The sequence below is a fragment of the Oncorhynchus kisutch genome, linkage group LG20 (assembly GCF_002021735.2).
Source record: "Oncorhynchus kisutch isolate 150728-3 linkage group LG20, Okis_V2, whole genome shotgun sequence".
Taxonomy (NCBI): domain Eukaryota; kingdom Metazoa; phylum Chordata; class Actinopteri; order Salmoniformes; family Salmonidae; genus Oncorhynchus; species Oncorhynchus kisutch.
Window position 1 is genome coordinate 26,432,071 of NC_034193.2, and position 15,988 is coordinate 26,448,058.

At 41.0% G+C, this 15,988-nt stretch overlaps 1 protein-coding gene across 2 annotated transcripts in view; it reads left to right on the forward strand.

Moving 5' to 3' along the window:
- The first annotated feature begins 410 nt into the window (after positions 1-410).
- Positions 411-15,988, forward strand: part of plxdc1 (plexin domain containing 1) — a 92,887-nt gene continuing 77,309 nt past the window's right edge. For both annotated transcript variants that reach the window (XM_020453827.2, XM_031799034.1), the window contains exon 1: positions 411-889. In XM_020453827.2, the coding sequence (XP_020309416.1) occupies positions 814-889 (76 nt within the window). In that variant the 5' untranslated portion in view covers positions 411-813. The remainder of the gene's footprint in view (positions 890-15,988) is intronic.

The window sequence follows — 15,988 nt, forward strand, 5'->3', positions numbered from 1 at the left end:
TACTCCTTCCAGTCGCCATGGGGATGGGAAGAGGCACAGTGTAGGGGTGTCTAAATATTGGTGTTGGCACTACTTTTTCTCAGCCACATGGACATCCAATGTCCACAGTTATGAGTATTGCGGCGTAATACACCAATAAAGGATCCAATGTCCGATGTCACTGCTCCATAGCAAGTGTTGAGTAAAGCTTGTCTTTATGTTTTGGTGTATTTTAAACATTACTGATTATTTGAGAGACTGGATCAACACACGTTCTGTCGCACAGTTCTACTGTTTGACTAGTTCGTTTTTGTTTTGACGGATGTCCACAGGAGGGTGCCACGTGCCTGGCAGCTTCTGTGGAAGAAATATATAAATATTTCTATGTAGGGTAGTCTCAGCCCTGCGTCTAAATCAGAGCAGTGCTCAGGAGAGGGAGAGAAAGAGAGAGGGGAGGGGGGAGTGAGAAAAAGGAGGGAGGGTGGCCGAAAACTAAGAGAGGAGAGCGAGAGACGAGGAAAGGAACAGAAAACCTGCAACACCTCATCAGCTGTTTGTACTGCTTGTCAACTCTTCTTTTACCATGGCTACAACATCCCAGGACTTAGACTAAGGAGGAAACAAAGACACGAGTGTGAGAGAGAAAGAGAGAGGAGAGAGAAAAATAAAAAAGCAAGAACCCTTCACTTCTAAGTCAAAAAGGAAGAGTGAGAGTGAAAGGAGAGAGAGGAAAGGTGGGCGAAAGGAGGAGTAGGCACCCTTTCCTTGAAGAAGTAAGCGTGCAAGGGGAAAAGGAGAGAGGAGGAAGGAGGGAGCGCACTCTACTGTGTGGACATGGGGTTGTATGCTGTTCTGTTGATCTGTCTATCCCAGGCACAGTTTGGGAGAATTTGGGCGCAGGAGCGAACAGGTAAGATCTCAGCTTGTATCACATGAACACACACACACAAACAAACAAACACTAGCACACACACACACACACAATACACTTAACATACCTGAAGTAAATAGTCCCAGAACTAACTTCCCACTGTCAAAATACTGTGTGTGTGTTTGTGTGTGTGTGTGTGTGTGTGTGTGTGTGTGTGTGTGTGTGTGTGTGTGTGTGTGTGTGTGTGTGTGTGTGTGTGTGTGTGTGTGTGTGTGTGTGTGTGTGTGTGTGTGTGTGTGTGTAAGAGAGAGAAAGAGAGAGAAAGAGAATGTGTGTGCGTGTGTTTGTGTGAAAGAGATTTGTTTTTGATACATGGACAAAAGTTTGTATATGTGGCCAAGCCTTACTCTTCTGAACATCTGTGCAAGCTATGCTAAAAGGCTAACAGTCCTTTCAAAACTTATCTCTGTGAGTCAGAGGAAACACTTGAAGGCACTGTGATGGATTTGATTTTCTACCCACTCTTTGTCATCATCACCAGTCATGAGTGTGTGTGTGTGTGTGCGCGCGTGTGCACGTGCGTGCGTGTATGCATGCATGTGTGTGCTTGTGTGTGTGTGTGTGCGTGTGTATTTGCATGAGGGAAAGTATGTATGTGTGTGTCTGTGTGTGCAAACACCTTTATGTCTGTTCAACCACATCACAGTGTTTGCCTATGAGTGTGTGTGTGTGCGTGTGCATGTGTGTATTTCAGTACTCCTTGGAGATGCAGTATTTTTAGCAGCCTCCGTTCTTCCACCGCTCCTCCTCCTACAATCAGTGCTGCTCTAGATTCACTGCCCTCTCCTGTGGTCCCCCTCCCTCTGATCAGGGGCCCAGCTCTGCAGTGAAGAGCCCAGCCCAGAGAGGCCCCTCTGGGCCCCCAGTGAGAAGAGACAGACCCCAGCCCCATATGCCCACCACGCCCCATATCGCAACAGCAGAGCCTGGCAAGAGAACAGTGCTTTCCCCTTGGATGAGGAGGAGGTCGTCATGCCTCATGAAGTGTTCCTCTATCCTGGTCGTGGAGAACCACTGGATGTACAGCCTTCTAGTTCCATCACACACATGATTTAGATATTGTTATCGAGGGCTTGATGTGTCGATGCAGGGGTGCTAATGCTCGGCTGGAATATAAGCCTGCCCGCCATGTAGGTATACTCAGGTCCATGATGGAAGAACTGGCCTAATGTTAAAGGAACATCCTCAAATCAGATGATGGTGAGACTACAGGATAAAGGAACATTAGAGCCCTCGAATCACATAGTTGGTTCTGATGGAGACTAGCTTGAAGTGCTTTGAAAGGTCAGTTAGGTGTCTCGGGATTGAGAATAAAATAAAAAATGACGTAATAGACAAGTCTAGACAACCTGGGAGGGGTCAGAAGAGCGCTCAAAAGGTTCTCAAAGATCAGCTATGACTGTGTTAAAATTGAAGGACTCAAATCGAAGTGGACATTGGTGAACTTTCATCTGTCCAGTTATTGCAGATGAGTGAAAGGAGTTAAGAAAAGGAAATATGATTATCTAGCACTCATTTAACGAGCTTAAACTGAGCATTTGCAAACTTGGCATGAACTGTCTAAGCATGTGCGTACCGAGCACAACCTGATCGTGTGCAGACCAAGTACAACCAGAGCATTTTTGAAACGAACAACGAGGAAACACACCATTTCACAACAAACAGACATTTTTCTGTTATTGTCATCTTTTGACTGTACGACCATATGGATCTGAAGCTCAATCCCTTGTCTGCAGCCTCTGGCAAAATATAGGCAACCTGGAACACACTCAAGACGTTTGTCACTCTCTGTGGGCACATCGGTGGTTGTAAATGTTTGTTTATAGTGTTTAACTTCCCTTAGGGTTCTATATAATGATGGCATGAGGATTTCATATATTTTGGAAAGGGAAGAATGTAGCATGTGAGTTTACCATTGTAGAATGACTACATGTAAATGCAACTCTCCCTGAGGTAATTTGTGTGATTAGGTCACTTAACCTGGGGTGATTTTCCTGAAACATTCGTAGCACTAAGACCATTGTTGGTCCATTGCCTAGAAAGTACTTAAATGGACTGCTGTGACAAATCGTCAAAAAACTTCACTCGGGGCAAGGAAATGATTAAGATTGGGACAAAGAAAAACGGTGAATCTATCCCTTTAAGATGATCTCTGTGCTACAAAGTGTCTGGGAAACTGACCCCCGATTGAAGAACAGACAATAAAAAGATAGTGGTGTTAATAAAGCCCTTTGTAAGACAGCAGTGAATCCAACTCAAATTAACTCTATTGCTCCCTATAAACTATAACAGGCCCCACTCAATGAGGGTTTGGCCCAAAAGACCGATACTTCCAGGAATGCCTCGCCAAGCAGACTCGACAGACTAGGTTTTGGGATTTGGAAAGTCAATGAGAGAAGTGAAAAATTCATCCTTATAGTTGTTCATTTTCTGGATAAAAAAACAACTATATTTTGATGATGTGACCATTGACAATCAGTTTTTTGAAAATCCTATATCTTGAAAACTTAATTGCTGACATGCAGAGTAATAATACCCAAAAATAAATAAAAAATATAGGTTTTTGTGGATTATTCCTTTAAATAGATGAACATGGTATTACTCCAACTTTGTGAAAGTGTCAAATTGACATGTTTTAATTTGTGTCAAAGGATTGCCTTTGATTTGGCTGCCTGGAAATGTGCAGTTCAGTACGACATGACCGTTAGACCCGCTGACGTGTTTCTACTCATGAGCTTAGCTAGCTAACATCCCCATGACATCGCTTACAAATGTGATCAAGGATTTATATTGGAGAAGCAATTTCTGTTGCCTGGCAACCCAAACTCCAAACACTACGCCACGCCCCCACAGACGTTAGCTTATTCTCTGCAATGAGTCTGGATCTGAGTACCTCCCCAACGATTTCTAGAATGAAAATGTCCTAACCATTCTGATTGGTCCCAGAATCCGATGGGTTGGGCCAGAGATGATCCAATCGATGATGACTTTGTTTTGTATAACATCCCTCATTTTGACGTCACCACAAATGACTTCAAGGATTGCATTCTCAGACTGAAGTATGTAGGGAACATAGAGCAGCAGAAGAATTTCAGTTTTAGTCGTCAGGCAACAGTTTTTAAGCATCTTCATACTAAACCATCTTTGGTTTGGCATCAGTATGCCATTATGGAACAACTACACGAATGTGATCTTATGTGAAGTTAATGTGATAACATGAAACTACACGTGACAATATGTGAGCACGTATGAAAACATGGGGATGTCACATTTTAACGTGATAACATGAAACTACACACATAACAACAGGTAAGCACATGTGTGTAACAGCTTTCTTCCTGGGAAGGAGAGGAGGACCAAAACACAGCGTGGTTGAAGTTCATGGTTCTTTAATAAGAGAATAACATGAACAAACTACAAAACAATAAATGTGGCAAAACCGAAACAGTCCTATCTGGTGCATAAAACACAAAGACAGGGAACAACCACCCACAAAACCCAACACAAAACAGGCTACCTAAATATGGTTCCCAATCAGAGACAATGACTAACACCTGCCTCTGATTGAGAACCATATCAGGCCAAACATAGAAATATACAAACTAGACACACAACATAGAATGCCCACCCAGCTCACGTCCTGACCAACACTAAAACAAGGAAAACACAAAAGAACTATGGTCAGAACGTAACAATGTGAAAACATCTCGTGAAATAAATGTGACAATTGTAACGTGATAACATGAAACTACACTTAACATATAAGCACAGTGGCGGTTCTAGCTTGTATGGCTCCCAGCTTGTGTAGCCCCGCAAAAAAAGCACCATTCTGCAATAACTGTCATTTTTATTCAGACATTTGGAACAACACAAATAAATAATCATAGTAATCATAATCATAATCATTTAAAACTGTATAAATATATATACAAAAATAAGACTCATAAATATCAAAATGAAGTAACAAAAACAAATAGAAACAAATTGTAGTATATAAATACAAATAAAAAAGAGAATTGAATTATTACGCTATAACCCTAACAAAAAACACAAATACAACTAAATTGCACAAATCCTATGTCAAAAAATACACAAATAGAATAACACATTTATAAAGAAGAGAACCTGATTACTACACTGTTGCACTTCAAACAAGAAACACACAAACTAAATTGCATTACTAATTGCATTAGTACTGTACAAAGTTAGAGGTGCGCTATTTGATAGATTCCCCCGCTCCCACTACCTCGGGCTTCCAGTGGGGACCTGAGGTCAACCTACCCCCACCCCCCTCCCCATCTCATTCTTCTGAGTGGGAGGCCTTCCCAGGCAGTAGCCTGCCTAGCTCATAAACAAGAATCTGGACACCCACTCCGACAAGGTTAATTGACCCACAGTCCATGCTGCCCATGTCGCCGATGCCTAAATCCGACACTGTATGAGCACATGTGAAAACACAAATTTTAACATGGGAAGTCAGGGCCAGGGGCACATATTGTAGGTGCATTCGTAGCTGCAGTGAGAGATGGGAGTAATGAAACAGATTTAGATGTAATTAAAACACGATTTAAAAATCATATTAATCATATTTCCATTTTCAGAGAAAAGCTCTTCTCTATGTTATGATATGTGCAGCATAATCACCTTTTTATCCCACACCCCTATGACCTTTCACTTGAATGTGAAAACGTGTTTTTGGAACACTTCACGTGGAATTTCACGTGAAATGATGTGGGGGTTTTTCCCTGTAAGAGTATACTTGCATGAACAGAAGCCATATTTATTACAGTCACAAGGCCACAGTCATTATAATGATTAGCAGTCCCCCATAAACATTTTGCTCCACCTCAAAGATAGCCATCTCCTTTTATTAAAAATGATTTTACTGACTTAAACTCTGGCCGTTCTCCCTTTCTTTGTCTGTCCTCAGGGGTTTGAGCATGCGTGTCTGGGCAGAGGAGACGTAGTTATTATTTGTGTGCGTCTGTAAGTTGTTGTTCGCATGACTTAATTCCCTAATAATTCCACCACCTGTACACGTGAGGAAACCAGGAATTAACGTCCAGCAAACCTACCGGTTCCAAGTGGAAAAAGCATCTACTTCTTTTTTTCTGATAGAAATAACACTATTCTCTATGCATAGCTAGGTAAATGAGTCATCAATTCATCGCTGGAGACAAATGTGAAACCAGTCATATGGCAGCAAACTGAAACATATCAACATATCAACTTTCCCACAGTAAAGTTTATTAAATGCTGTGCCATTATGCAGAATTTTAATTGTACAGCCGTTTAACTTGGAGAGATCGGCGCTGTTAAATGTCTTAATTATAGACTACTCTGACTTTCTCTGTTTCCTATTCCTATCATGTTAAATATTAGCCACTATCAGTATTGACTGTCAGTAGGTCTAATAACAACACATATTCAACTGCCAGTTAACTGTTAGTTCCCTTCAGTTGGTATAGCCTGCATTATTATTCCATTTAATGACATTGTTTAGTTTACCTTCATTTGTTTCCTCTGTAAATGCTGTCACGGCCATGTGGTTGTTGCTGAGGATGATTAGTAGCAGTTCATAATATTTTTTTAAAGACCAGTCCGTAACAGTTTGAACGCAAAGCATGGTGCAATATTTGGCATCACACAGTTCCATGGGTAGTGCAAGTTATAGATAAGATAAGTTATAGATAAGATAAGGAGATAGCCTACACTATCGTACACTATTCTTCCGATTATAAGTCTATGTACACTAATCTTTCAACAGTACCATGGGTTAAAGAACTACAGTTGATTTCGGAGGTTTACGTACACTTAGGTTGTTCAACCACTACACAAGTTTCTTGTTAACAAACTACAGTGTTGGCAAGTCGGTTGAGAAATCATTTTTCCAACAATTGTTAACAGACAGATTATTTCACTGTATCACAATTCCAGTGGGTCAGAAGTTTACATACACTAAGTTGACTGTGCCTTTAAACAGCTTGGAAAATTCCAGAAAATTATGTCATGGCTTTAGAAGTTTCTGATATGCTAATTTACATAATTTGAGTGAACTGGAGGTGTACCTGTGGATGTATTTCAAGACCTACCTTCAAACTCAGTGCCTCTTTGCTTGACATCATGGGAAAATCAAAAGAAATCAGCCAAGACCTCAGATAAAAAAAAAATGTAGACCTCCACAAGTCTGGTTCATCCTTGGGAGCAATTTCCAAACGCCTGAAGGTACCACGTTCATCTGTACAAACAATAGTATGCAAGTATAAACACCATGGGACCACGCAGCCGTCATACCGGTCAGGAAGAAGACACGTTCTGTCTCCTAGAGATGAACGTACTTTGGTGCGAAAAGTTCAAATCAATCCCAGAACAACAGCAAAGGACCTTGTGAAGATGCTGGTGGAAACAGGTACAAAGTATCTATATCCACAATAAAACGAGTCCTATATCGACATAACCTGAAAAGCCGCTCAGCAAGGAAGAAGCCACTGCTCCAAAACCGCCATATAAAAGCCAGACTTCGGTTTGCAACTGCACATGGGGACAAGGATCGTAGTTTTTGGAGAAATGTCATCTGGTTTGATGAAACAAAAATATAACTGTTTGGCCATAATGACCATCGTTATGTTTGGAGGAAAAAGGGGGAGGCTTGCAAGCCGAAGAACACCATCCCAACCATGAAGCATGGGGGTAGCAGCATCATGTTGTGGCGATGCTTTGCTGCAGGAGGGACTGGTGCACTTCACAAAATAGATGGCATCATGAGGTAGGACAATTATGTAGATATATTGAAGCAACATCTCAAGACATCAGTCAGGAAGTTAAAGCTTGGTCGCAAATGGGTCTTGCAAATGGACAATGACCCCAAGCATACTTCCAAAGTTGTGGCAAAATTTCTTAAGGACAACAATGTCAAGATATTGGAGTGGCCAACACAGTGCCCTGACCTCAACCCCATAGTAAATTTGTGGGCAGAACTGAAAAAGTGTGTGTGAGCAAGGAGGCCTACAAACCTGACTCACTTACACCAGCTCTGTCAGGAGGAATGGGCCAAAATTCACCCAACTTATTGTGGGAAGCTTGTGGAAGGGTACCTTAAACGTTTGACCCAAGTTAAACAATATAAAGGCAATGCTACCAAATACTAATTGAGTATATGTAAACTTTGGACCCACTGGGAATGTGATGAAATAAATAAAAGCTGAAATATATCATTCTCTCTACTATTATGCTGACATTTCACATTCTTAAAATAAACTGGTGATTCTAACTGACCTAAGAGAGGACATTTTTACTCGGATTAAATGTCAGGAATTGTGAAAAAGTGAGTTTAAATGTATTTCGACTTCAACTGTAAATGTGGCAATTTTCATAAATAATCAAACCAGGATTATTTTTTATTTTGTTCGTAAAGGCTCTCCAAACCATTTTTTATGATTCACAAATACTTTCCTTACCCTAAATAATCTAAAAGACCAGCGTATTATTAAATCTACCAATTGTTGCTGAAACAGAGACGAATATGCATATATTGAGGTGGCGTTCTTTCATTGATCCCTAATATTCTGAACCCATTCTGTCAATATATTCTATTGAATCTGTTGACAAATTTCTAACTTAAAGGTTCACCATATTTAAAGGGTTGGCTTAAACCCTTAAAACCCTGTTGAATGAAAACCCCATGAGAAGATATGTTGGCCAGAAAGTGGGAGGGATGAATTACATTTATTCAGCGTGCGCAAGGGAACCATGCATGCAAAGCCCGTTTCACACCTTCATAAGGTAAGTCTGAATACCAACTACTGAGAAGTGCGTAGCAAAGGCGTTCTTAATTAAGAAATGCGTAATCTCCTACGTTTGGAATCTTCACCCAACAGTATGAGCGCCATCCGTTAAGTCAGCAAAAGTAATTTATTGTTCATTAATGTATTGGAAAAAGCTTAAAGTACGAAGTCCATTGACTGATGTCTCCCTGCAAAAGAAAGTACAGAAGTTATATGCAGCTATAAGAAAAGGGGCAGTATGGATTACCTTCATTGTCACTCATTTTGTTGGATGAAACTGAATTTAGACAGCTTGAACTTCAGTGCATTCAGCATGGAGTATGGACGTATTGTCTCATGATAATGCTGAGGCTTGTGAGATAACTGTGGATGGATGATATGCTGACAGAGAATGGGGGAAAGAAAATAACGATAGTGAATAGTTCAATTTGAGAGACTCAGGAGATGGATGACAGTGTATTGTCCCATACAAAAACTGCTAATAATGAGTGATTATGATGCTTAATTAACCTACATCATTTAGTGAGATAATTATTTTGTCTCGATAAGGTAGTAAATAGTAGCTTCACTTGATGTGGGTTTATTGACGCTAGGCCTACGGATCGCTCTGTGTGTGTATGTGTGTGTGTGTATGTGTGTGTGTGTATGTGCATGCATGCGTTTCTGAGCATGTTACCCAGTGTGGATGATTTAGGGATTTGTTCTTACCAGTGTATTATATAGGCCTATGTATCTGTACTGTACATATGTGGCTGATGATGCTTGCCCTACATTGGCTTCTTTCCTTATATGTGTTTCAAACACCCACCAGATTTGCAAGGTTGGTGCCGCAATGCAGGCACTCCAGAGGGATGTTCTAGGGCGGACACATCTCCCTTTGTCGTAGTGTTATCTCACATAAAGCAATGGTGCCGTCCTGTTCCAAAGGATCTATAGAAAACCTGGGTTAAACAGTATTTGTTTTGTTTCAAATGATGCAGTTGATTGAGCTTGCCTGGTACAATGGAACCAATGGAATAGTCCCAGAAGTGCAAACTGCAAACCCTGCCCATCTGACACGCAGGCAGATTCAATCGAATGCTGAAAGTATTTGAAAGAAAATGGATACTAATTTAACATAGGTCTGGTGTAGAGGGGTGCACCTATTGTAAGACATGTATGTACTGTGCAGTATATAGGATTGTCCTCCCATTGATTGCCTTTAAGATATGCTGAGATTTGTTGGATCGTTGAGGGAGACACACTGATGGAGCAAGACCCAGTGTGTGTGTGTGTTTTGCAGAACAGTGTTATGACAACTGTCCATTCCTTGAGTCACTGTCCATCTTCCTCTCTTTCTCTCTCTCTCTCTCTCTCTCTCTCTCACCCTCTCTCACTCCTCCTCTTCGTCCTCCCTCCGTACTCGGACACCCCTCAGCTAAGTCCCATATGGCACCCTTTTCCCTATATAGTGCACTACTTTTGACTGGTCAAAATGGCACCCTATTCCCTATATAATGCACTTCTTTTACTGGTCAAAATGGCACCCTATTCCCTATATAGTGCACTACTTTAGACTGGTCAAAAGTGGTGCCCTATATAGGGAATAGGGTGCCATTTGGGATGCAGCCCTCATCTTCTCAGCAGAGATAAATGCAGCCAAATCGACCCAATTAAACAGCTTTGATTGTGAAGCGTCAGAAATAGATCCTCTTCCGCTGTTGCAGTGAAATCAAACAAAACCCCTTATTAGAACCACCTCCCCCCTGTGTATGTTTCTCTCTCTCTCTCTCTTTCTGATGTTCTCTCTCTTTCACTCTAGCTGTCTCTTTTCGACAACATCCTTTCTTTTCGACAACATCGAGGTCCACATTGGAAACAAGTGTTTTAATTAAGGGAGTGGCTGCATGACCAGGCTCAACACGCCTCTTCCTGAAAGCGAAACAACCTTAACGTCTCTGCATATGCTGTTTTCCCCTCCCTTCCTGTTCTCCATCACCCCATGTCTTTAAAACTGCTTTGTCTGTTGTAACTGCAAATGATATGATCAACATTTTGTACAAACTTTTTGTCTGTAGTTACTGTAATAAACAACATGATCAACATCTTTGTGCAAACTTCTTCGGCTGCCCAGAGGCGGAACTGTATTGAAGACCATTCCTCTTCCGATGACCTGATTGCACTAATTGCTTCAAATTGGTGCAGGCCAGGCCTTGTTCCACTACACCTGTTCCCACACCTGTTCTCACTCCCAAATCACCACTGCTAAGCCTTTTCTCACTCCTCACCATCCCATATAACCACCATCTCCCCTTCTGAACACTAACAATACTTTCATGGGGATGCCATGGGTGGCATGTTCTCCTTATTTAATTTTTTTTGCTGGAAAATAATAAGTGAGTGCCTTATTCATTGGAGAATGTAACATGCTGATGTTAGAGATGCTTGCAATGGCTGCAGTTTGTACAGGGAGTGACACGTATTGTCCCTATTGTCAGTAGTTATATCCTTTTTGTTATCTTTTAGACATTTCAGTTTTATAATCTTCACCTATAGTTTTGGCACGGTCAGTCACGCTTGACGCTCTGTTTATCTCCCGTTTTGTATTTCCTCTGCAAAAACTGCCTAAACTTTGCAGGTGAGACAGCAGTGATTCGCTAAGGGGAAGCCACAACTCGAATGGCAGCTCACTGCTGGTGGTATGGGTGGGTTTAGGGGTTATAGCTGGTAGCTGGGTTGGAGTAGTGCTGTGCACTGGACCTTGAAGGGGTGTATGGTTCCTGTAACCTCAACAGTGCAAACAGTGCTGCATGGTCCTGAAACTGTTCTCCATTTAGTTTTAAACAGTGCTTCGTGGGTTTGGAATGTTTTAACCATTTTCTGCATCTGAGTGCACGTTTGTGGTCGTTGTTGAATGGTCCCTGCAGTGTACCTTTGCAAATATGTCTGGAACAGTAGCAACAGAACGAAACGCATCAACAGCAGAACTCAATCTATAAACCAGTCTAAGTAACAGGTTGCGCTGACAAAAAAACTAAACGTAAGTTAGCGACCTAACAGCTAGACTTTGTTAGAATGTACCACGTCTCTGGTGAGCACAACGGAGAAATGTAATATTGTTTAGAAAAGAGATGCGTGTCAGCTGCTGTTTGTTAAATAAGCGAACTTTCATCCCAGATTGTTTATTTGCATCTTACAGTGAATTGCAAAGTCAAAGATGGCTGCGCCCATTGCCTGTAAAATATTAATTTAGTTTGGGCACTTTAAAGGATATTATAAGTCTTATATCTACTTGTTAGTGTTTACAAGAACTGGAGCACATGACTTGACAAGTTGTTTACAGTTTGACAAAGCAAATAATGTTATCACCTCACAGATCATCATCGCAAATGCAAGCCTACTGCCTAACCGTAGCGTGAAAGTAAAACAGGGCTGCCAAACTTGGTTGAAACGATTTGTAGGGGGATTCATTTCAGTTCTGGGGAAATGCAGTAAATGTTACTATGATGGGGGATTTATCAATAAATTGGGGGGGGGGGGGCAGGAAACAAAGTTTGTAAGGTAAATAAGACCTTCTGGAAAGGGGGGGGGGGTCTGAGCTGGCAACCCTGAGTAACGATAGTTACAATCTAAGTTGAGTGAACAATCCATTTTGTTATGACATCCAGAAAGCATTGTATGATGTCAAACATTTCACGATGCATAGCTGGCATTTAGCTTAGCATTAGCTCAGTACAACCTTCCAAAAATGATTTTACACACGTGTCATTACAATCTATACAAGAATAAAAATGCATGATTTGTCACCATTATTTGAAAATGTGATTAAAACAGAATATACATTATGCTCCATACTGTGCATAGTGTGCTACAGTAGAAACGACAACACGATATACAGAAACTATAATGACAATGTAATAAGGCACTTACTTTGAAAGGAACGCAGACATGTCCAATGTTGTCATTAGTAAAGAAAATCACAGAAGCAAAAAGTTTGAGGAAGAGGAAAAAGTTTGCAAGTGCAATTGGAAAGCATTCCGACCACTTGACTTCTATATTTTGTTACCTTACAGCATTATTCTAAACTTGGTGAGTTTTTTTTGTGTGTATCTAAATCTACACACAATACACACAATACACCACAATGACAAACCCATAAACATTTATTTTTAAAATTTTAAATGTATCAAGTAAAAACATACCTTATTTACATAAGTATTCAGACCCTTCGCTATTAGACTCAATTGAGCGCAGGTGCATCCTGTTTCCACTGATTGCCCTTGAGATGTTTCTACAACTTGATTGGGAACCAGCTGTGGTAAATTCAATTGATTGGACATGATTTGGAAAGGCACACACAGATACTTTACACAAATCACATGGGGATTGTATGAGGATATGGATTAGTAGTTGTGGTTTCTACAGGGGGAACACAAAGAGGAGAAAAACAATAGGGGTGCGCCGATCTCGTCATACTTACATTTGTAATCCTATCTGTTTTATCACACCTGAAACTCGGTGTGATAATCGGATTTACTCGTGATCTAAAAAACAGAAGTGCGCTAAATGCCAGTAAGCCTATACCCCAAGTGCATATGACTGCACTATCAATCCAAGCATATCTCAGAGCACATCTGTATGTTTCTTTACTCTTCACAAGTTGTTCCAAGCTAAGAAACAACATTTCCCGACAGCTGAAAATGCACATGATTTACTTACTTAGTCCTATTCAATTATCCACGAAATAGGCTAATAAATAATGCATGGCTGGCTACTGCTGACCTGCATTTATGCCAGACACAGATTTAGTTGAAGGTATTCACTCGCCCTATACTTTAAATCAAAGTTTATTGGTCACGTACACAGATTTGCAGATGTTATCGCAGGTGCAGAGAAATGCTTGTGTTTCTATCTCAAACAGTCCAGTAAAAACACCTAGCAATAAGCACAAAATCCAAAAAGAAAGAAATACCCTATAATTACAAAGCGAAAACAGGTTTTTAGACATTTTTGCTAATGTATAAAAAAACTTTTTTTAAACTTGATTGGACATGATTTGGAAAGGCACACACTTGTCTATATAAGGTCCCACAGTTGACAGTGAAAAAACCAAGCTATGAGTTCGAAGGAATTGTCCGTAGAGCTCTAAGACAGGATTGTGTTGAGGCACAGATCTGGGGAAGGGTACAAAAAAATGTCTGCAGCATTAAAGGTCCCAAAGAACTTAGTGGCCTCCATCATTCTTAAATGGAAGACGTTTGGAAGCACCAAGACTATTCCTAGAGCTGGCCAACCGGCCAAACTGTGCAATCGGGGGAGAAGTGCCTTGGTCAGGGAGGTGAACAAGAACCCGATGGTCCCAGAGTTCCTCTCTGGAGATGTGAGAACCTTCCAGAAGGACAACTATCTCTGCAGCACTTCACCAATCAGGCCTTAATGGTAGAGTGGCCAGACTGAAGCCACTCCTCAGTAAAAGGCAAATGACAGCCCCCTTGGAGTTTGCCAAAAGGCACCTAAAGTACACTCAGACCATGAGAAACTAGATTCTCTGGTCTGATGAAACCAAGATTGAACTCTTTGGCCTGAATGCCAAGCATCACGTCTGGAGGAAACCTGGCACCATCCCTACGGTGAAGCATCATGCTATGGGGATGTTTTTCAGCAGCAGGGACTGGGAGACTAGTCAGGATTGAGGGAAAGATGAAAGGAGTAAAGTACAGAAATATCCTTGTTTAAAAACCTGCTCCAGAGCGCTCAGGACCTCAGACTGGGGCAAAGGTTCACCTTCCAACAGGACAACGACTCTAAGCACACTGCAAAGACAACGCAGGAATGGCTTCGGGACAAGTCTCTGAATGTCCTTGAGTAGCCCAGTCAGAGCCCGGACTTGAAGCAGATCGAACATCTCTGGAGAGACCGGAAAATAGGTGTGCAGCAACGCTCCCCATCCAACCTGACAGAGCTTGAGAGGCTCTGCAGAGAAGAATGGGAGAAACTCTCCAAATACAGGTGTGCCAAGCTTAGCATCATACCAAAGAAAACTTGAGGCTGTAATCGCTGCCAAAGGTGCTTCAACAAAGTACTGAGTAAAGGGTCTGAATACTTATGTAGAAATTGAAAAACCCATTTGCTTTGTCATTATGGGGTATTGTGTGTAGATTGTTGGTGGTGTGGGGGGGTTGAATCAATTTTAGAATAAGGCTATAACCTAACCAAATGTGGAAAAAGTCAAGGGGTCTGAATACTTCCCAAACGTACTGTAGGTAGATCAATGCTTGTTCTGTTGGTCATAAACATTATTATACTTGGTTCACAGCAGTCCAATCATCCTGATACACCACCGTGTCTGTGTCAATGACTGATTTCACCTTTATTCCATTTACTTTGCACTTAAGTAAATCACAACGCTGTTAAAACTACACGAGAATCGATTTAATTTAACATAGTGATTTCAGGAGTAACATCTAAACAGAATGATATGCCCCACCAACATTAGACAACTATACAGAAAACCCTCATTGCTTGAATAAGTACATTAAATATGTGATTAGAGAAGAGTCAGATTAACTGAAATAGCAGAGCAGGTGGCTATCCTTTTCTAAGAGGTGTATTATAAGTAATGAATGTGTAGGGGACTTCTGAGAATGCTAGAGACTTTCTTTGTGGCGCAGCAGAAAGATCAGAGTACCCCAAATCCCAGGTGGGGTCATATTGAAAAAGCAGTACTTAGTGATCATGTCAAATGTAATCATCTTGCCACTGCTTTAAAATGTGTTTTTTTAAAACATTATTTTAGCTGAACAGGACCACCACACAATGTCCTGAAGACTGTTAAAATGAATGTCCTGAGCGTGTTAAATACGTCCCAACATGGTCCTCAGTGACATCCTGGTAACTTAGAGGGAACTACACAAAGGTCCCACGAACAACGTTCCTTTGGGACCATTATGAAATGTCACTAAGGATGACGTTCTATCAGAACCAAATAGGAACCTATTTGTAATGTTCCCTCGTGGACATCAAAATAGCGTCGGGTAGTTTGGGTCCTGAATGCTGATTGGCTGAAAACTGTGGTATATCAGACAATATACCACAGGTATGATGCAAAAAGTATTGTTTACTGTTCTATTTATGTTGGTAGCCAGTTTATAATAGCAATAAGGCACCTTGTAAAAAAATATATATATATATATTTTTTGTTGTTGTAATTTTTTTATTTTAATTGATCCATATCCTAGAACTTGGCATACCCCTAATAAACAGACATGTTACTTTACTTTACTCTCTTTATTGTTCCCTTGGGGAAAATGTGTTG